The following is a 25,974-nucleotide window of genomic DNA, read 5'->3' as shown; positions in this document are numbered from 1 at the left end:
GTTTGTATTATCTAGGTTTAACTATTTGCTTAAGACTTTCGGAAAGCGATCCAATCGATTTTAAGTGGTCATCTCCATTTTGGAGTCAGCTTCAACCAGAAATATAATACTCACCACTTTCAACCAATATTTACTTATTATAGGTGTACACTGTGCTTTTACTGTTAGGGGTGGTGTTATTTTTTCTCTATGCATTTCTAGTAACACTAGGTACTGCCAAATGCCAACATGATAGCTTTAAAAAAAACCCAAAAATATGTATACAGGGTGTATCGGCACGTACCCGACAAACTTTAACCAGCTATTCCTTAGCATATTTGGAGTAAAAAATCTTATGTGCACTTTGCTGTCCGGTAACGTTTTTTTTTAATAAAAAATTTATTATTTATATTTTCACCACATGTCACCACTGTTTTATCCTTTGATAAAGTTTGAAAACCCATCTGGCAAATATTTTATTCGAATTCCGTTGAATAATGCACGTGTGTACCTATATTGGCGCACGTTTACAGTCACAACGAAATAGCACGGCACCATTCGTCTCATTTTTAACTATTATTATTTAGTGTGTGCGAAAGAGCGAAGACGCTTTTTGACACACTTGCTTTATAACAGCTGTTTAACACGAAACGCAATGCCAATGACAGTGATGTAGTGCGGAAATTAAAAAAAAAATTGTTTTTAATTGAAAAAAAAATGCTACCGGACAGCAAAGTGCCCATAACATTTTTTACTCCAAATGTGCCAAGGAATAGCTGGTTAAAGTTTGTCGGGTTAGTGCCGATACACCCTGTATACAGATGTTATGTTTTTAAAGATGAAATTAATAGATTGGTTTGGGGTGTTCTCGAGAGTGGATCAGGTTGCCAACCACTGAATAAATGATAAAGTTGTACGTAGGTGTAGGTACCCTAACAGATACGATCAATATGGTTCTATTTGCGTTCAGAGTAAAATCGATAGGAACATGACTAGTAAAATAATCGCTAATTAATTACTTCCACGTTAATAATAATATCGCATTAGATAACATATTAGCCGAAACAGTACATCGTAATTAATAGTAGATTATAATATATTATCCTCCTATATAAGTTAATAAATACGTGTTACATACCGGTGGATAGAAATATTTTAACTTGTAGAGCATCCAAATAAACTTAACAAAATAATGTCGATTATACTGTAAAGGGGTTTAACACTTGCCCGGGCTACATTTGAGACGAAATTGTTTGTATAGGTATTTTAAGGAAATGGACGAGATAATCTTGATTTTGAAGAAACCCAGGTTGCAAAAAGGAGGAAATACGAATACTGATCAAATTCTACATTCTAATTGCCGATTAGTCACGACGACAAATATGACGAGAATTGAGACAGCCAGACGGTGGCTTTGGATAAAGGTGAATTCTTTAGTAATTATAAGTAAAATCAAAAATATTTTTTAAGAAATAGCGAAATAGAAGCATAGCCAGGTCTTATTTTAACTCTAACTTTTGACAATTCATATGTCTGTGGATTTTTGTACGTTCTGTTTCCTGTTTCGAAAATCTGATGCATCCACTTTATTATTCGATCAAGCTTTACTTTGACTAGATGGCTTACTTTGACTTGGGCTAACTTTGAATAGATAATTGACAAATTTTCTAACTAAGTTTTTGAAAATCTGATGCATTCACTTTTTTACTCAAGTAAGCCTTACTTTGAATAGATGGTGAGCTTTCGGGAGGTAGCTTTTAAATATTATGGTACCTGAAGAAAGTTTGGAAAAAGAATTCGCATTTTCGAAGTTCTAAACAAAAATAAAAACAACTTCAAAATTAGTTGGTACAATAATGTATCTTATTTGTATGCTTTACATAACCTACCTTACTAGAGGTAACCTGTTCTGCAGTATTTCACAGGAATGTACAGTTAAAATTTTTTTTTAAACGATTGTCAGATTCGATTGTGAGTAAAAGATGAAAGAGATAGTGACGTTTATCATTCATTAAGAGAAATTTAAAAAAAAAAATACACAAAAATTATGATTTATAATTAAGTAATCAAATTCTTGTGATTTCAGAGAAAAATTTGTTTATAATTTGGTTGCGCCTATACGCATTATACATTAATTTACACATACATCTCACACACATATATACATACATGTGACCACCGTACTGAGAGAATATTGTTGTTCCTTTGTCCAACCTACTTCGATTCCTACACCTTTCTGTGCACATTGTGTAGTCAGTCTGTTTCAATAACCCGCATAGCTCACTATAAAAAAACCACATCCGCGCGAGATCTTACCTCGCTTATTTTATTACATCTTTACATCTGCGCCAATTTCGTGCAAACAATTACGTGTTCAGTAGCATTGCTGTGAGAAGAACAAAACTGGAAGAAACGAGTGCCAATGTTCCTAATGGTGAGTCCTTCCTTCCATTCAACATATTATTGTATCATGTGCAGAGGTAATTACACTAAATTCAAGGTCCTTCGACAAACATTTTTTTACACTCCTAAAACAACATAACATAACATCTTTTACACAACATAATTTATAAATAAGAGAGAAATAGAAACATGCTTTTTTGGTCGCTGAACTGTTTAGTATTCACATAGTATTTTATTATAGAGAAGAGGTCACACTGAGTTTTAAAAAAATGCCTTTGAGAGGGTTAATCCACGAATCCGAAGTATACTCCATATACCGGTTCGTTATCTGCGCAGAGTCTACCGTAACATACTCGATCTGCGCAGACGAGACTTTGAATAAATTAAGTATAATATATACTAATTCATTATCTAATCGCATCTATATTTTATTGATAATATGTCTTACAAGTCGTCTGATTGAAATAATTAATAGGTGATTCGTTAATAACCACTTTCTGAACTGAGAATACTAGATGGCTGAACACACTGTAACGATCGGAAGTGCCCAAATGTGTTAATTAGATAATAGGAACTATAAAAGTCCAAGTGGAAGATTGGTAACAAGCGGAAGAATTGGGGTAAACGTGGACACTCACATATTTATTAAACAATCCGAATTTGAGCTAAGGCCTAGTCGATCAACCCCGCCATATTTGAAGTCCTTCCAAATTGGAAAAAAGCACCATTTAGAATACCTACTTTACTTTTGGCACGTGGGCCGAAAATTGGCGGGAGTTAGTTAAAATGCGTTAATGCCCTATTTAATGAAAAGGTCAAATGTGACGGGAGTTCATACAACTAGACCTTAGTCGTCATTTATAAAAATGTAATAGGTACGTAGGTATCTTCATATTTTTAGCGTTTAAATTCAAAAACTTTTCCCAGTTTTCCAAAAGCTCAAATTAGTAAAAATTAAAGCTTCTAAGCTGAACCGCGCATCTCAACGTTACGTAAGATGTTAACTATTTCAGTCCACTGAAGAAGTCCACATAAATATAACGATGGACGATGCATTAGCATCTTAATTACTGTCGGTGATAGCGCAGTGAGTCCCAAGGGATGATGTGTGGTCAGAATGGAATGCAACAATCCAAGTTGTGGCGTTAAATTATTGTCGGTGAGAGAGCAGTGAGTCTCAAGGGATGATGTGTGGTCAGAATGGAATGCAACAATCCAAGTTGTGGCGTTAAATTATTGTCGGTGAGAGAGCAGTGAGTCCCAAGGGATGATGTGTGGTCAGAATGGAATGCAACAATCCAAGTTGTGGCGTTAAATTATTGTCGGTGAGAGAGCAGTGAGTCCCAAGGGATGATGTGTGGTCAGAATGGAATGCAACAATCCAAGTTGTGGCGTTAAATTATTGTCGGTGAGAGAGCAGTGAGTCCCAAGGGATGATGTGTGGTCAGAATGGAATGCAACAATCCAAGTTGTGGCGTTAAATTATTGTCGATGAGAGAGCAGTAAGTCCCAAGGGATGATATGTGGTCAGAATGGAATGCAACAGTCCAAGTCATGATGTTAAATTACTGTCGGTGAGAGAACAGTGAATCCCAAGGGATGATGTGTGGTCAGAATGGAATGCAACAGTACAAGTTGTGGCGTTAAATTATTGTCGGTGAGAGAGCAGTAAGTCCCAAGGGATGATATGTGGTCAGAATGGAATGCAACAGTCCAAGTCATGATGTTAAATTACTGTCGGTGAGAGAACAGTGAATCCCAAGGGATGATGTGTGGTCAGAATGGAATGCAACAGTACAAGTTGTGGCGTTAAATTATTGTCGGTGAGAGAGCAGTGAGTCCCAAGGGATGATGTGTGGTCAGAATGGAATGCAACAATCCAAGTTGTGGCGTTAAATTATTGTCGGTGAGAGAGCAGTGAGTCCCAAGGGATGATGTGTGGTCAGAATGGAATGCAACAATCTAAGTTGTGGCGTTAAATTATTGTCGGTGAGAGAGCAGTAAGTCCCAAGGGATGATGTGTGGTCAGAATGGAATGCAACAGTCCAAGTCATGATGTTAAATTACTGTCGGTGAGAGAACAGTGAATCCCAAGGGATGATGTGTGGTCAGAATGGAATGCAACAGTACAAGTTGTGGCGTTAAATTATTGTCGGTGAGAGAGCAGTGAGTCCCAAGGGATGATGTGTGGTCAGAATGGAATGCAACAGTCCAAGTTGTGGCGTTAAATTATTGTCGGTGAGAGAGCAGTGAGTCCCAAGGGATGATGTGTGGTCAGAATGGAATGCAACAGTCCAAGTCGAGACGTTATATTCTGAATACAAGCAATTTGCGAGAGGTCCGTGAAAATTAAAGTAGATATTTAAAGATTTTTTTAGTAATACCTACTGATTAATATACCAGATTATTTTCATATTTAGTAATTTTCTTCTTGTAAGAAAGGTTTTTGGTGGTACGTCTGCTTGTTGAATGCGTAAGAGCGAGATGACTGATAGGGGTATAAAAGATGACGGATGCATCTGCTCGCCCTCTTTACCAAACCGACAGCTCAGAGATAAGACGTAGACAATCCGCACTTAATTGTTAATAAATCATTATATTGGAACACGCGTTCTATTATTGTGTTCCCACCAAATCTGTAAATAACAGTCTAACAGTTATTTAACAGTGGCGCAGCCTACGGAAATTGTAAAACAACGATTAAAAGAATCGACGCGCAAGATTTCGCAAGGAAAAATATACGCGATATTGTCGAAAAAGTTCGGATTGCAACATATTATTCGGGTCGGTAAAAAAGGCCGGACCGAAATTTTTCTTCACTGAAAGGAGTGAAGAAGACGAAGCCACTGGAGCCAGCCAGCTTCTCGGAAGGGGGAAGCACGGAAGGTCCAGGGCGTCAAGCGGCAGCATCTCCAAGGGTCAAAGGATCGGAGGGGTCCGGGCCACAAGAGTGGTCTGGGGGCAGCCATCAGCAGCACCAGGGTCAAGGATCGGTGTTGCCAGGTCTCAGAGCGGTCTGGGAAGAGCCATCCAGCAACAAGGGTCAAGGAGCGGTTTCCTGAGAGGGTCCAAGGAGCAGATTGGAGAGCGGAGAAATCTTTGGGAAGTTTTTTTCTGTTTTTCTTTTCTTGTCTTGTGGGTACCTTCTGGGTAGAGGAAGCATGGAGTCAGGATTGGGGTCCTTCAGTTTGCGTGACGGTAACTGGGAGAACTTCAAGGTCCGTCTCGAGCAGTACCTCCTTGTGAATGATGAAAAGTACGCATCGGATGTTAAAAAAAGAGCTATTTTCCTAAATGCTTTGCAAGATGATTGTTTTTCTTTACTGGTAAATTTGTGTATTCCAAAAAAAAGTAACAGAGGTTGATTTAAAAGATTTAATATCTAAGCTCAATGAATATTGTTGTACGACAAAATGTTTCTTTGAAGAAAGGTCACAGTTCTATTCAGCTAAACAAAGGAATGACGAATCAGTTCGCGATTTTGCTGTTCGTTTAAAATCTCTTTCTAGCAATTGCAAATTCGGGAATAGTTTATCAGAGAAATTAAGAGATTTCTTTGTATTAGGTTGTAAACCCGGTAAGATTAGAGAAAAATTATTTCTCGATAGTGAATCATATACTTTCGAAAAATGTGTGCAAGTAGCAGAGTGTATTGAACTTGTAGCATCAACCCAATCTCAATCAGCTGATAACAGAGTTTTAGCTAATTTAACAGTCGGCGGAGGTCGTGTCTCACCTAATACGCATGTGAAAAAGAGAGATGAATATAGTTTCAAGCGAAGCAGTAGCTGTAATCGGGCTCGTTCGCCGATTCATCATGTTACAAAGCGTAATTGTACGGTTTGTGGTTATAATAATCACACGGCGGTAGAATGTAGATTCAAAAATTATGTATGTAAAATTTGTGGTTCTAAAGGTCATTTAGCAAAACGGTGTAAACAGGTGACAACACGTAAAAACGTGAATATTTTGTTATCGGATGGAATGGTTGGTGATGTACTAAGTATTGAGCCATATTATATAGAAGTTTCACTCGACGGAATAAATAATAAATTCATGGTAGATTCTGGAGCATCTTGTAGCGTAATTCCGGAAGAATGTTATCTCAATAAATTCAGCAGTATTGAGTTATTGCACGAAAACGTGAGCTTACGGAGTTTTGACAATACGCTCATTGGTGTGGTAGGTACTTTCACACCGATACTAGAGTATAATGGTCTACAACACCGACTAAAAATTATTGTCGTGCGTAGTTCGTCACTTTCGATTTTAGGACGTGATTTCATGAATCTCTTTAACGTGGGGATAACGGGGATCGTTAATTGTGTAAAACAGAATACATTAAAAGAGCGATTAGTGAAAAAATTTCCAGAAGTTTTTACGGATAAAATAGGAAAGTTTAACAAGTACGAAGTGAATTTAACCTTAAAAGATTGTGCTGTACCGATATTTCGTAATCACAGAATAATGCCGTTTGCTTTGAAGGATAAAGTTGAAAAAGAATTAAGTAATTTACTTTCTAACGGTATTATAGAACAAGTTCAGTATAGTGATTTCGCGAGTCCAATCGTACCTGTGATTAAGAAAGATGGTAGCATTAGATTATGTGGTGATTATAAATCTACAGTGAATAATCAGTTATTAATTGACAAGTATCCGTTACCTAGAATTGAGGAATTATTAACCAAAGTGAATGGAGGCAAGGCTTTTGCTAAAATTGATTTAAAATCCGCATATAATCAGTTTGTTTTGAAAAAGGAGTGTAGACGTTTCACAATAATAAATACCCACTTGGGATTGTTTCAATATAAACGTTTAGTGTTTGGGTTAGCACCAGCGCCAGCAGTTTTTGCTAAAGCAATGGCAAATTGTTTATCAGGATTACGGAACATGACGTTCTACTTGGATGATATTATTGTTATAGGAAAAGATGAAGTCGACTTAGAAAAAAACGTGTGTCTCGTTTTAGATAGGTTAAAAAGTTGTAATTTAACGGTGAATAGTGAAAAGTGTGAATTCAATTTAAAAGTTATTGAATTTTTAGGTTATAAAATAAGTGAGCAAGGAATTCAACCGTGTCAGCGGAATAAAGAAGCCATTTTAAACGCGTCAGCGCCTAGTGATTTAAATAAATTGAGAAGTTTGTTAGGTATGGTTAGTTATTATCGTAATTTTATTCCAAACATGGCAGATATATTGTCACCATTATACGATTTACTTAAAAAAGATGTTAAGTTTCAATGGGATACAGAACAAGAAAACAGTTTTGCGATAATAAAAAAAATATTAACTTCGGATAGGATTTTAACGCATTTCGACGAGAATATTCCTGTGAAACTTGTCACGGATGGAAGTTTGAATGGGATCGGAGCAACATTAATCCATGTATTTAAAAACGGCGTAGAAAGACCAATAGGGTTCGCAAGCAGAACTTTAAATAAAGCGGAAAAAAATTATTCGATTTTGGATATTGAAGCAACAGCTATAATTTTTGGGATTAAGAAGTTTTATCAATATTTGTATGGCAGAGAATTTATTTTAGCTGTAGATAACCAGCCTTTGGTCAGAATTTTCGGTCAGAATAGAGAAATTCCTAAGATTGCGGCGTCAAGATTACAGCGTTATGCAGTTATGTTAGGATCGTTCAATTTTACGATTGAATACGTAAAGTCGAAAAATAATTGTTCAGACTTTCTGAGCAGGTGTCCAATTGAAAAGGTTAGCTGTGAAGATAATATAGAGTCTGGTTACATTAATTATTTTGAAAATAACGGGTTTAATTTGTCTTTAGACGTGATAAGAAGTGAGACCGAAAAGGACGAAATTTTAAGTCAAGTAAAACAATTTCTTATCGAGGGTTGGCCAGCATCAGTAAAAAAGGCACAAAATGTTAATTTTATTAGAGTTTTTTGGGAAAAAAGGTTGGAATTGTCATTGATAAATGGGTGTATTTTATATCAACATAGAGTTGTTATTCCTGAGTCTTTAAGACAAGAAGTTTTAAAGATGTTACACAGATCTCATTTAGGGGTTTTTAAGACTAAAGGCATTGCGAAAAGCTTTGTCTGGTGGCCAAAAATTAATCTAGATTTGGAGAAAATAACAGAAAATTGTAGAGATTGTTTAGAAATTAAACCAGAATCACAAAAGAGTTCATTAGCAGTATGGCCTTATGAACCTGAAGTATGGTTCAGGGTGCATATTGATCATGGTAGCTTACATAATAAAAACTTTTTAATTGTGATAGACTCTTCTTCGAAGTGGATCGAGTGTCTGGAAGTGAACAGTCTGTCTTCAAAAGAAAATGTTGAAGTACTTCATAGATTATTTTCACAATTTGGTTTTCCAGCAACTTTAGTTAGTGATAATGGTACGTGTTTTTGTTCTGAGGATTTTGAAAATTTTTGTAAGAAAAATGGTATGAAACATATTACTAGTCCAGTTAACCACCCGAGTAGCAATGGGCAAGCTGAGAATGCTGTTAAAACCTGTAAAAATTTTCTTAAAAAAATTTGTAAAAATAATAGATTTCCTTCAGATTATAAAGAAAAGTTAGGTAACTTTTTAACTGACTATAGAAATACCGTTCATGCAACAACAGGGTGTGAACCATCTGTATTATTAATGGGAAGAAAAATTAGAACAGTATTTGACTCTCTGATTCCTAGGAAGGTTGAGGAAAGAACGAATACTTCAAGTTCTACTCGTCAACAAAAAGTAATAAGAAAGGTTATTCAGAGTCAATTCAATCAGAAAAAACAATATAAGGGTAGAAATAAGTCAGATTTGAATATAGGTCAGAAAGTGATGACTAGAGATTTCAGAGCTCAGGGTAATAGGTTATGGGTCCCTGGGGTTATTGTTGAAAAAAAAGGTAGAAAAATATATATCATAAAAATTAACAAGTCTAATATGGTGTGGAAAAGACATTTAGACCAGATAAAGAAATTACATGTTTCATGGCAGGAGGGAGATAAGCCGGAAGTCGGTACGTCTGACACTAGGGAACTGTCGACGGATGAAGTTAAACTCTCAGGTATGTTACGTAATAGAAGTGACTCTAATACTGTTTCTCCATGTTTCAGGTCTAACCCATGGCAGGGAAGACTTCGGCCAAGATGAGGACCTCGCAGTCCAGGAGGAGGAGTGGACGGGCGACGAGACAAGAGAAGGGAAGCAGAAAGAAACGCGGCATATGATAGTTAATTTTATAAAAAAAAATGTTGTGTTAATTGTTTAGTAAATGAAATATATAAAATAAAATTGTAAATGAAATATGTAGTAATAGGGTATGATATATATAGATAGGGGCATTCAATTTTAGTAGGGGAGGATGTAAGAAAGGTTTTTGGTGGTACGCCTGCTTGTTGAATGCGTAAGAGCGAGATGACTGATAGGGGTATAAAAGATGACGGATGCATCTGCTCGCCCTCTTTACCAAACCGACAGCTCAGAGATAAGACGTAGACAATCCGCACTTAATTGTTAATAAATCATTATATTGGAACACGCGTTCTATTATTGTGTTCCCACCAAATCTGTAAATAACAGTCTAACAGTTATTTAACACTTCTGAAAAGACCAAACTCCAGTTTTAATACTAAAGGATATTGATTATTGAAAATAAATAATAGAATAGCAAAATAAAAACAATATTTTTTTGAAAATCAGGAAAAATTTTTATGCTCTATGGCTCCTTTTATGTGGGTACTAATTATTACATGATTAATAGGTAATTTAGTATTTTTATAGTGAATTAATTTTTTGAGTAAAACCTTAAATTGTAATATCATTAGGAATTCCTAGGACATAATAGTGCTAACTAATATGTCGTAAATTCAAGAAAAATCACGAATCACTTTGATTGCAGGAGATTAAGAGATTATTAGGTCGCGAAAATATTGTTATTAGGTAATGTGTTTGTAATATTGTTATTTAATAAAGCAGACGCCTTAAATAAACATGATCGTGTTGCGTGAGTTGTATTCCTGTAGCATTTCTCTGTACCGGCTGATGTCATCAAAAACATTTAGATCGGTACGAAGAAATGCGTCCCCACTGCGCAAATATAACAATTCATATCTAGGCACTTGTAAAAAGGTTGTATAATAATTAATTATTGTATCGTCAAAAATGCTTTTTTTGATTGTGGGTCTGTATAACTCAAGTTCAATGATCTAGGATGTGATTTGATTTTAAGTGTCATTTTCAAAATTGGAACTGATGTGTGAAGACAAGTTATAAAACCCATTATAATATAATAAAAATTAAAAATATTTGGATGATGTGTATAGCGCCGCTTTTGTTCAAAATCAATGCATCAATCATTTTCAAAATTGGAATTTAAATCTCGTGATTTTCTGCGCTAGTAATGATATCGTATTTTCTTTACCCATTCGTCTAAGTGTGATATTTTCAAAATTAGAACCGGGGTACGTGCTAAGATAAATATAATAAATCTTTTCAAATTCAAATAAGCGATAAAGTGCATATATTACCTGTAATTATTTTATTACTGTAATTAATTATTTTACATGATTTCTATATTTGTTATTTTATTTTTTATTGTAGAAACAAAAATTCTCATTTGTATATCCTGGCAAGTTAAATTACATTCCGTGATTTTTACGGGTGTCTAGCGTCAAATAATAACGGATTCGGATATTATAATTGTTTATGGCTTGTTTTAATTATTCTTCACACAATCAGTTCCAATTTTGATAATGAATTTGTTCTTTGAACCAGATTTCGCGCAGGAATAACGAACGCACACCACAGACAATGTTTGATATTTTTGAATTACGAAGGAAGACTCTTTTTACAAAATGCCTAATTTCTACACTTGAGTAATGATTAATGACGAGTCCAGCGGCTACTGAGAATAAAATATAATATTAAATATTAATATTTACGATTGCACTGCTCAATATAATCAGTGAGTTATTTTTGAGCACAGTTAGTTGTTACCACCGTACCGTGTGCATATCGCGGTAAAGCATGTAATTAAATAATAATTCATTCATGTCTCATTCTTATTTAAAAAACTTTCCGAAGTTTTTTTTGTAATACGTCAATAAAGCATAAATCTGTTCAAAGAATAGATCCTATGAGACAATGTATAAATTGAATACCGTCACTTCAGATTTTATAATAAAGACAGATTGCTGTGAACCATTTTTACCATCTTCTCTAAATAGTATAAAATAAAGTCTATCCGTCTCTGTCTGTTTGTGCGCTTAGTTCTTCTAAACTACGCAGTGGATTTCAATAGGGTTTTCACTATCATTTAGAGAATTTCTCCTGAAAGGTTTAAATATATAATACATGCATATTATATTTACAGAAAGTAGCGAAAATTCTATGTTATATAGATCAAATCGTAAAAATATATTTTCATTGCTAACGCTGGCTAAACATGAGATACATCAAAATAATGTACTACGGAATTGTATATCTTAAAACGGCCTACAGTAAAAGTCCGCGATGGTATATGTCTATATCCTAAGGATAACCCCCAGTAGTAGATCGTAGAATATAAACCATAAATGAAAACAACTTGATAAAAGAATAAAAATTATTAGATCTCTCATATAGAAGACTTAGAAACTAGAAAGACTCAATCAAAAATTATTTTTATTTATTGCAACAATAATCATTTCAGTCATTTAGATACTCGATTGTACTTAGATTGCATTCAGTAGGCAATCATTTCTCAGAAATAGTAGATGTGTTCAACTGCGCGAAATTTAGTTACAAGAAGGCTATAATAACACACCTCATTAATAAATATTAATGTAAGCTTTTATCATTCTTTAAATAATATTCATTTTACCATTGTTGTTAAAAGTTTTATGTGAATTGTGATATTTCAATATTTGACAGTGCAGACATAATAATAATTTAAAATACATACGTACGTTTGTGACGGTTATTCAATATTTTTTTAATTTAACGATTAAATAAAATCCGCAGTTGATGTTTATCTGGTAATAAACCATGACCATTGAAGGAATTAATCCCCCTTAATTCCGAATGACGCGTGCCGGAAGCACAAAAATATTTATGTTTATAACACGTGACACCTCAAAATGCAACTATATCGGGAGAATGGAAGCGGTGAGGGTGCAGAAACAGGCAAGGAGAAGGTTGTGGTATCTGACTATCTATTCAGATCTAATTATTAAACAGAGCTAAAGCTATTTCAAGCCATATCTCTCTCTCGCTGAATGTTTTTTTTAATAGGGTGATTCTCAGAGTATCTTTCGTTCCGGGCTCAAAAATAGTGATTATATTACTTCCAGTATTGCCTTGTTGAGAAATGATGAATCTAAATGTTGCTTGAAATAACTTCAGCGATGCTTTGTACAACGATTGGTATTGGTATGGTACATTAATATTTTATTTTATTTTTTTATTTATTTATCACACAAAGCGTTTTCAATTTTGGTTATTAGTTTAATTGACATTACGAGAACATAAATTTACATTGAAAAAAAAACAAATTAAAAGCTAAGCAGAACTCCTTTAATCAGCTTGAAGCTTTCTTTAAATCAATTTCCTTAATCTAATTATAGCATCTGTTCGCTTACAAATATGCAAATAAGTCCTTTGGAATTGCACTAACCAAAGCTCTTCCAAAGCTGTTCCGGGACGTTCGAAGTATTTATAGCATACCGCTATGTGGCGCGCCGTGCCTTTAACCGCGAATCTCGTTTCAAAATTCGACCATACGTCATCGCAAGGACGAAGCAGCTGTCAAAAAAGAAAGATGGCGGCAAACAGGAAGAGTTTTGCTCTTGGCGCCAGTTGAACTTTGACTAACCCGTTGGCCGCGTGATAAGTTCATTGTGTCGGGCAGCGGCTTTCGACTGAGCTTTTTTGTAAAGCCGTTGTCATTTAAAGGCTTTAAAATCAGAAAAAGTAAATGAAAAGTTTGTAAGAAACCATCTGGAACACACGTAGTTACTATATGGCTTGGTATGCGTTTCAAACTTATCTAGAATTTATTTTAGACGGTTGAAAATTTTGGAACACACTGTTTATTGATGTATTTTGTTGATGGATGAGTAATTAAAAGCTCCCATAGTTTACGATTATACCACATTGGCTTATAAATTTCACGCTAATATGCCAGGGCTAAGCGTTGAAGAGATTGTATGATTTAAGATTCCGCAATCCCAATTTCTACCGATTTATAACAAGTTTTTAAGATCTAAAAAAAATATGTTAATTTTGAAGATCATATCTATACGTTTATTATGATGACACGTTAATTATTTGAAATTACTCATACAGAAAAAAATAGCAAAGTAAGTGCCGAAAATTATTAAAAACACTTTTTGTTCTGTTATTTAATATGGTATAGGTATGAAAAAATTCGCAGTGTATCTTGAAATGCAACTAAAGCATTTGTCGATAGATTTTTGCTCTATTTCAAACTAATCGTGTTTTATTAAATATTTTCACATAATATGAGCGCGCTCCCTCTAACATTCGTATTTACATATCTCCCTTTCAAACCATCATTGAACACTTACTACGGGGTCTTAAGCATGTATGCAGATTTCTGATGCAATCTCGAATTCTATGTTTCTATAAAAACGAGATGATATTGATAATGCGGTTCTATTTTTACCATCGTATAACTTTCCTACCTTTTGTTACAGCAACTGAAGCACCAATAGGTAGTACCTAGAAAGTTCAGAAGAAATTGGGTAAATTCCGCGACGCTCAAGAGTTTAGTTTCAGACAATCTAACACATTTCCCCTTTTTTCAGAGATCGCTAACCTGTAACTCTTTCGGTAGAATCTGTATCTGAAATGATTTAGCTTAAAAGAGGTTAACGGGGAAGTGGTGGGGATTTGGCGCCATAGTAGTTTGTCGTCGCATCCTCTGAATCAATGGTTTTTCAATACGGGTCTTGAGTCGTACGTCATCGCGGCAATCGCTCAGTAAACGATATTCCGGACCCCGAGGAGAGTTGAGAGGCTGCATCTGGGCAGAAATTAGAGAGGCGAACGAACGCTGCACTTTGAAGTGCGAAACGTTAAAAAAGTTTTACAATATGAAGGCCTTTTGTCCAAAGTTTGGGAGATTTTTGGGGTAAATTAACGCTTCCGACCGCTTGAAGTGGAATAGTGATGTGAGGTTTGGTTGAAGACTATGTATTTGAGGCTTGGAAAGTACCTGGTAATTTGGATATGTTATGTCTGCTATTTAAAATAACTTTTCAGATCTGTTCCGCTCTGGAAGGTGGTGAAAATCTTTTATATTTGAAGATATTTACGTTAAATATCTTTATTGAAACCCGCGATCTTAAGAGTTCAGGGCCGGGGCTTATCTCTCTACCATGGAGATCATCTGCGAGTACTTGGTCATACATAGTACAATATATATACACCTAGTAAAATGTACGTATGTATGTGCAAGACATAACACCTCTAGAAAATGGAAAACAAAGAGAACAGGAGATTGAAAACGGCGGTATTGCGGTTACTAAGATGGATGTGCGGGTGATTACGCACTAGTGCAAAAGAAGGGGGTAATCAGGTATATTCATTATTTTTATTCCTTTTATTTAAAAACAAAAAGATTTACACTGACAAACACAAATGTTTATGTAATGTATGTCATAATTAGAATTATATCATTCATGATTCCTACAGACATGTAAAATGTACAGATTATTAGACTCGGACACAAATTCGCAAGTTTTTCATCTTAGGAGGAAATTTTTACACCTGTTATATAATTTATAAATCTAATCAAAAAATTAAAATCACAATAAATCTGGTGATGGAATTGTATGACAAGATTCCCTCTACAATGCCAAATCTGTCCACAATTATTTCCAAGAAGTGCAAATATCAACGCTCCCGGTGACCTGGAAATATCCCCAAAATGAATCTTATGGAAAATGTATGGTCGATTGTGAAGATAGAAATTTAAAAAAAAATGAAACCACCAAGGAACCTTGACGAGGAACTCACTCAAGAATTGCACAACAACCAAGAAATAAATATTAAATTGCTTTTTAAGAACAAAAGAATGTTCACCAAAACTATATATAAGCCATTCATTTAATTAAAATATGCTATTAAAGTTTGAAAACTAAATCTCCGGTCGGTGGCTGAGTTGACATCGCGTTTGAGTCCCAACCTCGGCTGGCTAAGTCCTCCAACATAACACAAGCAAGATTTTCTGTTTACTGTGGTGGTAGTAGGAGATTTTCAAATATTGAAGGGTTATTCGTAACCCGGGAATTTGTGTCTAGTAATCTGCACACGTCATTAGATAAGATTTATTTATACAGAGGACTATTTTTCCACTTACACCTGGATGATAAATGTATGCAAAAAACATTATGCTTATGCATGCTACTTTTATAGATCATAAGACGTTTAAAACCAGGTGGTTTTCAATTGCCTTAGAAAGAAAGACAGGAAAGAATAAACATTGTCTTATAAGGTAATGAAATATGTACTGAGTCGCTTCTTATTTACTACGTCCCAATACTTCCAGACAGAATTAATATCATATATTTAACGATCGTTAATTTTACGTTGGGAAAGACTTTCTGACAGTGTCAACTATATTATAATCTTTATCTATTTGAAAACGTATTATGCGATTTATTTCTCAAATAGATAAAATGGTGGGTGAAAAATAATTTCACGTGAAAATTATCTTAAACTATAATTACGAAATGTTTTAATTTTTGAAAACTACATCAAGTTCTAACTGAATCCAAGGCGATGCACTACGTCGTGTTATATTTTGAATCAATAACACACCTTACGTAAATGGCGATAAGATTCCCGCTTAACACCATCCACCTTTTTTGATTTATGCAAGATAATATTTTGGCCAAAAAGGGCCTTTTATTTTATTTTGTGGATGTTCAGGTACAAATATTTTTTTTTTTTCAATCATTTTATAAATAAATTAAATTGCCACATTATACAATAAAACCATAACCGAAAATGGGTTCGTAAGTAGGAGATTTTGAACTTTAAACAGTTTTCATAGGCCTTACACATTATTTTTTTCTGGGCTTATAAAAAGACTTATCTAAAAAATATTCGATTATTTCAAAGGCCAAGATGTATTCTACTCGCAGTATTTAATTGAAGCATCTGAAACATTTCTAAGCGACCAAATTTTCAAACCAAAAACACGTGATTATGCATTACTACGTAGTGCATCGCCTTAAAGTACCAAGCTATTCCTATTATATACGTGGAAAGTTAACCACAATAAATCAATTATTGCAAAGAGATGTTTTTTGCGGACTTCGATCACGAAGATAAGTTTGTACTTAATGCCAATGTACGGAATTTGTATTTTCTGATCGTATAGTATGGTATTTTCACAAAGGAAGGATACCTACTTTAAAAACCTAGGAACGGAATATACATGTATAAATAAATAAATATTGAACGTCAAAACCTTCTTCGGTAAGTTGTTAAGAATTTTTGTGAATTCTAGATAATGTGATTTATGCGCGTCCTGTCCTTTCGAAGATCCATATTGATAATATCTGGCTCAGTATAATGTCAAGGGCAGTTATTTTGAGCGCTACAAATCACTAAACGTCGCAGTTTCGACTCTTTTTGAATACCACAATGCATGAAATAATGGTTATTTACGATACCAAGTTGAATAATGTGCGATAATACCTTCGGAAAATTGAGTAAGGGCTTCGTGAGAACACGATTCGGCTTAAAAGATTTTAACGTGAGATTCTGATTAACAGCCTCCATAAAAGGTATTAGTTTTATAAAATGAACCCACATCATAGCCTCCTATAAGTATAGAATATCTTGAAGCAGCAAAAACTCCCAATGGTTAGTACTGGCGTACTGAAATGTGCACAGCCTTTTCTATTTGGAACTATGTTCAAACTATTTAAACCAGCTGACATGTACCTGGCGTTGCTAGGGGTTATTCTTATGAGATTGACATATACCGTTGGGGACTTTTTTATTAGTGGCGGCTCGTAACTTTTGGGTGTTCTAAAGTGCTAATTTTACAAAAAATATCATTACTGATGTTGTTGTAGCTGAAAACAACTTTTAATTTTTTTTCGAAAATTATTTTTTTTGTATGAAAATTTTCAGGAAATTTCAGTTTGGCCGCACGGATTTCCTGAAAATCTTCATACAAAAATCGAATTTTGGAAAAAAAAACAACAATGTTTTTCAGCTACAACAACAGCGATAATGCCATTTTTTGTAATATTAGCACTCTAGAACACCCAAAAATCACGAGCCGCCACTGCTTTTCAGTAGGCCTTTTTAAGATATACAATTCCGTAATATATTATTTTGATGTTTCTCATAAGGTATAGTCAGCGTTAGTAATGTAAACGTTCGAAAATATTATTTTTACGACTTGATTTATATAACATCATCTTTTCTCTACTTTCTATAAACATAATATGCATGTATTATAAACATAAACCTTCCGGGAGAAATTCTCTAAATGATAGTGAAGACCCTATCAAACTCCGCTGTGTAGTTTAGAAGAACTAAGCGCACAAACAGACAGACGCGGATAGCGACTTTATTTTATCCTATTTAGAGAAGCAAACTGAAAATGAGCGCGTGTGCTATTAGAAAAGTGTTTAAAAATGACGCCATGTTTATTTCACATTTTTCGACTATCAAATAAAAAAAGAGTGTTGAATCTCATGCGAAGTCTGGAGTTATTCTAAATCTTACTTACGTACATATTCCATGTATAGTAAAATTTTGAAAATAGCTAGGTAGATGATGATAACACGATAAATGTATTCTTGACACGCATTTTCATTATGTATTTAGTTGATTGTTATTTATTGGTTTCAAGTTTAAAAATGAATTCACACCTGCTTCATACATTCCTCAACAGTAAAGAAGCAGAACGGAAATCATCAAGTCTGTCCAACATTGCTAAAATCAATCATCAACAATGTTATAATGATTAAATATAAAATTGCGAGTTCTGTTGAAATTGATGACTTATATTAATTTATAATCAACACTAATTAGTTATGTGTCGTTTTGTAATTAAGTATTCACTAATCTACTCATATCATTGTACGTGTTTATAATTCTAAACAATTTGTTCGTTCTGTTTAACCCGATTGATAAGGAAACGATTTCTTTTTCTAGTCTAAATAACAAAGAATAGTGTATGAATGAAAGTAGGTAAGTAAGGCTGTGATCTATTTGTCCCCAATTGATATTCTTGACAGTTTTGATAAGAGACAGATTGAATTATTTTTAACGTTATAGAAAGTTTTAGAGCGGGGAATTTTAGAGATAAAAATAGTTTTTATAACTTCTGGTTTAAATATTGTGATGACGAGATTATTCTTCTTTTTAGTTCGATCACAACTTTGTTGGAATCATTGGAACTAAAGTCGTAAGATTTGAGGAGAGTCTTGAAGCAAATACTTGATGAATTTATGGAGAATTTCTCGGTTTAGGCAAATCTAGTGAAACTTTTATAGTGAGCCATCATCATCTGATCTTGCCAATGGGTAAGACTATGGGAATTGAAGAGTTTCTTGAGGCTGGAGTATATGAGGAGGGGAAATATATGGATTAATTAAGGCTTGAAAGTACCTTGTTAATCACATCCGGTTGAACATAGCTGAAACCGTATCAGTCAATGGATTTGGGAAAGGTGGTTTTTCACCCAAGCAATATTGAAAGCATTTCTCAACATTCTCCACTCCAACCAACGAAACTGCAAAATTTTTAATTACAAAAAGTAGAATGTTTTTTTTTCAAAATGGTGTAATCTATTCTAACTCCGTAGATACGGATGTTGTTAAAATTTCGGACTCGATTGGTCAATTCCAAAATACCAAAGATCCAAATCAAAATGTAAAAAATGTTAAATAAACGTAAGTGATCGATATAATCGAGACGTTAGAATAATCGACGAAATTACGGTAATAGAGGTAAGTATAAAATCTTATTACTCCAGAGTTCGCCGCGAGGAAGAAAGTAAAAAAGGAAGTTTTTTGAAGGAACAAAAAAATGCTAAAATTTACCTTTTTGTTCGGAAGATAATTTCATAATTAGAACACACAGGATCTCTTCTTGGGCGATATTATATTCAATAACACCGCAAAAATATAACCCACATGACTGGGCAAAAACTGGTGTACAAAACCAGCAAAGGTATACCATAATGGTCATCGCGTAAATATTACATAAATCTGTTTTGTATGCTTGGTTACCAAATTTTGACAAAAAAAAATTTTTTTTTCAATGTAGATAAAATAAATGTAATTATATATTTTTTCTTTGAAAATAAACTCTTTCAGATTTGCCATTCAAAACTTATAAAACCACCCTTTATTATAACTAGATTCCAATATTTATCAGGTAATAATATTTTAAATTCTAATCAGGTTTCGTTTTTAATATTTTTCAATAGGGATATATCACCAAATCAAAAATACTTATTTTGTCTGAGTCAGTCACAATGTACATGTTCATAAAAAATACACCAATAAAATACCGATGTCACTGACTGCAAAGTGAAGTTTATCGGTCTGTAGGCACACTTTATATAAAACATATCACTATGAGTAGGTCGGTTGAAATATGTCAAACTTCTGTCGTTTTAAAGCAAAAAGCAAAAGATCATTAAAATATATATAGGCGGGTAAAGCCGATTCCAAGGAAGCAAAACGATTAGTATATTTGAACTTAAATTATTTACATGAGACGCACACAACACGCAGTGTTATTCCACACGCTTAATTATAAAAAAAATGCATCATCTAATTCGCCAATTAACCGAGCTCTTCACACTCTAAATGATATTTGTTTACACTCAAACATTTACATTTTTTCTGATTCACTGCCCAAATTCAAACTTGGCATCATGTCAAAAATATAAACTGTTCGATGCGCATACACACACACACACGCACACACAAACACACATACACACACCCTTACATTACACACACACACCCATATACTACAAACGTCACCTCATAATTAAGGAAGAAACATACCATTTACTAGACATTACAAGGAAACGGTGACCGGATGAATCATCAAAATGATAGTTCATCACATCTTTAAAAAGTTATATAAAGTCATGGAAAGTGATGAAACAAAAACATTATTAACTTGGTTAAGTAGGTTAGGTTAGGTTAGGTTTAATTTTTATTATTTTCATCGTTTTTAATGACTTTATCCACTGGATTGCTTTTGGTAATATAAATGCGCCAATTTAAAACCCTCCGATTGCTTTATTGAAAAAAATTTCAAATATCTCGTGATTCGGAAAAATATTTATTTTAAAATTTTAGCAATTCCCGCGTCTATTATTTTTCACTATATCACTTTTTAAAAGTGTGTTGAATAGTCACTGTGTTGAGTTATCATGGAACCCAAGGAAACATATCATATGTACCCAACATGAAATATCTAATTCCTGTATATTGTTTCATCACTGTAAATCATGAACGGTTTGTTTCTATAATATAAAATAAAATAAAATGTGTAATTTGAATTAATATAACTTACAGTTGTATCCACTCTCGTTCTCACGTCCTTCTCGTAAAATGATGTAAAGATGGGCCGGTATAATTAGCGGCACGCAGGCGGTAAAAGCTCAAAGAAATTTGCTGATTTTTGAGGGGCAAACAAAACATTCACTCTGTGATGAAAGACGAAAGAAGATATGTCACGTTACATATTTTATTTCTATTTTTGGCGGATCCACTCCCAAAGACCTCTTGGAAACACTTTCTACACTGCGTGTTAGAGAGATCGAATTGTAATAATAATGGGTCTCGATTTGAAATGTCTTTGATTGATATAACACCCAGCACCATCTGTTGGTGATACATTGTTTACCTTTGCATTTGTTTGTTGCAAGAATTTCTACAACGGTTAGTTGGTCGACTTTTTCACAGGTTTTTTTTTAATCATTCCACTTCACAGTCCTCTTCGTTTCTATAAGCCAGCTGTGACCGCCTTCAGATTATGTTCGGTTTGACGTTAAAACCACAGGTGTCATTTAGGACATTCACTTACAAAAGGACCTAATTGTATAATAAAGATGGGAATATACCAACATGGGTTCAAATGACGTCACGACTAATAATTTAAACACCCTGAAATAGAGTTTAATTGAGAAGGTGATTATTTTGTTAATTTCCGGTTAGGTTAGATTATTTGGAATTGACAAAACTATGGTTGGAAATGGTGAACATGGAGTAAGGAAGAAATCCGACTTACCCCTTTGATATTCTTCAAAGATGTTGATGTTTGGTTTCACTCACAGGAGATGATTTATTTCACATACAAGCTTCCATAACATCCAGGTTGGATAAGAAACACACTGAGGGAACCGAATATGTTCACTGCATAGCCTTCTACCCTGAGTTAATATCAATAACAGCACTGATAAAAAATAGATGTTAATCCAACAGGCTCCATCAATAAACTGGTTTGACAGTTACGTTTATTGTTGTAAAATGTCACACAAACCTGGGTATAGTCGGATAATGACAGTTACTTGTAGGTAGAATAGGATGGGAAAAATTGTAAGGACAATGTTAAAGGAAGATAGTTGCGTCAACAGTTAGGTTCAACCAAATCTTGCTATTGTTTATTTGGTTGATTTACAATTTTATTGATTTACTAGTACAAATCCAAAGATATTATTTTCTTGGGGGACTATTTACGATTTTTATTGAAAAAATAATATGTGTAACGACTTCTCTAATTTTTTTCTAGTTACCGTCAGTTGCCATCATTTAAATACTCTATAATATCTAGTAATGGAAATTAGGTTGCGACCTAAAAATGATAACGTCGACCTAGAAAATGCAGAAAGATTAACAATGCAGTTTTCTTGAAGCCAGAGCTCACCGTACGAGGGTTTTTGCTGCTTTATAAAATAGCTGTCAGCTTCTTTATGTTGAGATTTTTTATGATTCCGGTTGTTTAATTTCTTGCTGGGACTTGTGTTTTGACTTGCAAGCAAACGAAAAATATGTTATGTACTCATTTTTGATTTTGAATTGCAGTCGTTCACAATAAAACTAAAAACTTTTTGACATAGGATTTAACTTAGTAGGTTCATAATATATTATGCATTGAGGGAAATAAAAAATAAAAAAATTGCTGACCTGATTTTCCAACTTTGCGTCCTCCCAGCACTACAACCCTGATGCGGCCAAGGTTCGTCATCTCGTTCACACTTATTAACTACACCACTTAAAAGTAGGTATATCCGTTCACTCGCTCTGGCCCAAAGGGGTGCAGTCGCAAAAATCGAAAAACACTCACAAATTCATACACTTCGAGGCACTTTTAAACGAAAAAAAAATATCGGTTTAACTTTTTAGGATGATGAATCAGATGTCCGCTTTTCTTTCTTCTTATAGTTTCTGAAACAAAACAAAATAGAATATCAAATTACAAAATTCCAAGATAATTTTGAATTATTTTTTTAGATGCCCGGTTTTGAACACCAAGTTGAGAGGCGTTATTGTCTTGTAATTGTACCATTGCCAATGATAAACTAATGACATTGCAGAAATTGAATGCCATCTGTGTAGGGAGAAATGCCAACTCATTTGTGAAACAAAGGTTTGAATCGAAATTTATTATGACTTTTAATAATTTAAGCGATGCTAAAAGGTTCATGTAATTTACATTAAAGTTTTAAATAAGTAGGTACTAACCTACTTACTCAGTTTTGAGACGATACAGACAAATATTAAAATGTTGTAAACTCAATTTTACTAATATGAAAATGTAATACCTTTTATACACCACTTTAAATTAATAATAATCTACATGTTTCAAAGCCAATGGCTTTTTTCATTATCCTGACGAAGAAGTCATTGGCTTTGAAACATGTAGATTATTATTAATTAAATTATAATTATATATTATTGGTGTATACAAAGGTGGTGTATATAATGGTGTATTCTATTTTAATTAAATGAGGTATGTACAAAGTATTTCATTCTATTATAATTAAAAGTGGTGTATACAAAGTATTTCACTCTGTTATAATTAAAAGTGGTGTACACAAAGTATTTCATTCTATTATAATTAGAAGTGGTGTATACAAAGTATTTCATTCTATTATAATTAAAAGTGGTGAATGCAATGTATTTCATTCTATTACAATTAAAAGTGGTGTATACAAAGTATTTCATTCTATTATAATTAACATGACGCTATATAGTAATTTTGCATCTATTGAAGAAGTAACTTTTACTTACTCAAAAAACGTTATTATTAATTGTATAAAAATGAAGTATTTTATTTTTCCTTACATAAGTTACTCGCCTCATTCGATAATGTCTGTTCTGGGTATCGATTCTCAATCGCCGTCGAAAACACCTGCATTAATCGACGTTCTTATTCTTGAGTCTCGTAAGGTACATACTTGCATACGCCAAACGTCAAAAGTCAAAACAGAAGAGCGATAAAACAGAACATTGAAGAAGATACAGTGCTGAGACAAAGCGCGCTGTTTCACTGCACTGAGTCCAGTTGACATACTTTAGCGGGCCTTTCATATAGCTATCGCACTCGTACATACGTATTCTTTAAATGGCTCTCCATTTCATAAGGGGGGCTATTTTTTTTGTTCGATTTGTATGAATTTAACGTGTCTTGTATTTTTATGGTATCATTGGTTTTGGTTACCTTATTCCAAATAGGGCCAGGTCTCGCAGGAAACAAAAGTGCGAACAACACTATTGGGTGTAATGGTGCAAATTGCATGCACTTCCGATAATGAAAACAGTATTTCGTCTTGATTATGTCTAATTATTGCTTTATAAGCGAAAAGCGGCCAATAGGGTGTTAAATTTAATCGGATTTTAATATACGAAAAGTTTCAGTCCTCTTTATTACTTTAAAAATTAACAATTCTATTTTCTTATCTGAAGAAGAATAAAAAGTTTGAAACGTGTTATAAGCAAGCAATGCATCTGTGTGAGTACCTATTGAGTTCATTATGAGTTCTTAAGTCGTAGCTCATACAACACATGTAAGGGAATGAAAGGAAATTTAAGTTTATTGACACCACTTTATTTTTACATTAATGCCGACCGGTTTCGGAACAACTGTTCCTTCCTAAAAATAAATAGTGACTTAACATGAATAATATTACAAAAATTTGGGTGAGTTGAACGATTTTTCCGAAACCGGTCGGCATAATTGATTTAAACGAAGTTATATTGTATAATTTAATTATAAAAGCCACAAAGTGTTAACCATATTCAACTTTTTTTTTTCAAATTAAATTGAATGGTAATTATTACCATTGCTGATTCCTAGAAAAATCCTTTTAAGTGACAATGCTGCATTAAGCGCTGCGATTCAATTCAAAGTGAGTCTATAAAAGTTCTTCATTGAAAAATAAGGCAACATCAGGAAATTATTCAACGTTTTAATGCAGGCGAATCGTAAAGTTGAGCGTCAAAGATTTAATTTTCAATGGAAAATTTTAAATGCTATGGTTGTGAAAAATACTGTAAGGAAAATAAATGTTTATATGTATTACTTATTAAATCTATTATATTTATATAATCTATCATATGATCTTAAAGTAACCACCCGGCACCGCCCGAGATTTTTCCAATCAGGTAAGGTTTTAAAAATATGGAACACAAATTATGGTGTCTTTCCTGATTTTTTAAACATTTTATTAGATATTAAGAAGCTCCATAACTCATGATTAACTACTCTGACTAAAAAAATACAGACCGAAATATTTGTGCACTTCCCTGATGCGAGCTAACTTTTCTGATTTATAATCTCACAACAACATCATCGCATTCTTTCCTCTCCATCTAACATTTATAACTTTCTTCTAATCAGAAACATACTGATAATCTTCATTTTACTGTAGATTTTGTGGATACAAAGGCCTCCATACTATTTTCGCCTCAACTCGTGTGCATTCGTAAAAAAAGTGAAAACAAAAAATCTGCACATATTTAAAAAACTACTTACTTCAGAGATAAGATATATTAAGAAAGTTTTGTCAAATAACAGTATCTACCTAGGTAGATTTGACTAGTCAAAAAGTAACTGAAATAATATGAAAATAACCGTTCGAACTTTGAAAGTTTAATCTGAAGAAAGTCGTAACTGACAATCAGCTTCCGATGAGATAACACTCCTCATTAATACCACTAATTAAAACGTGAAATGAGATCTTAGAACGCACGTATTCATTTTTTGCGGTGCCATATGAGGTCCATAGGAAAATACATTCACAAAGTGATACCTACATAAGGAGAATACCAACATCATACTTAAGTATATCAAGTGGTAGATACCAACATAAAGAGAATACATTCATAGCCAATATACGGATTGAAAGGCTGTTTTTTAACCCACGATATTAAAAATTCATATATGTACCTATATGAATGTATGAAATACCATTGTGAGAAAGTGTACTGAATCTCTTCCATATCAACTTCACCTTTTGCTCCAATGAATGTCAATCATTTCAATTATAATTGTTAATTAAAATTTTGACAATGTGAAGATAAAGATACACAATCTAATGATTGTCTTTTCAGGTGATGTGTT

The 25,974-nt window shown here is 33.7% G+C and overlaps 1 protein-coding gene across 1 annotated transcript in view; it reads right to left on the bottom strand.

The window, feature by feature from the left end:
• The window catches only part of LOC149423071 (ras-related and estrogen-regulated growth inhibitor-like protein A), a 318,583-nt gene that overhangs the window by 284,199 nt on the left and 8,410 nt on the right, over positions 1-25,974 (bottom strand). The window contains exon 2 of the mRNA XM_089632840.1: positions 22,536-22,796. Within this exon, the coding sequence (XP_089488966.1) occupies positions 22,536-22,596 (61 nt within the window). The 5' untranslated portion in view covers positions 22,597-22,796. The remainder of the gene's footprint in view (positions 1-22,535; positions 22,797-25,974) is intronic.

The sequence above is a fragment of the Hesperophylax consimilis genome, chromosome 6 (genome assembly GCF_061612785.1).
Source record: "Hesperophylax consimilis isolate HC1 chromosome 6, BYU_Hcon_1.0, whole genome shotgun sequence".
Classification (NCBI taxonomy): domain Eukaryota; kingdom Metazoa; phylum Arthropoda; class Insecta; order Trichoptera; family Limnephilidae; genus Hesperophylax; species Hesperophylax consimilis.
This window is presented reverse-complemented; position numbering and strand designations above follow the sequence as displayed.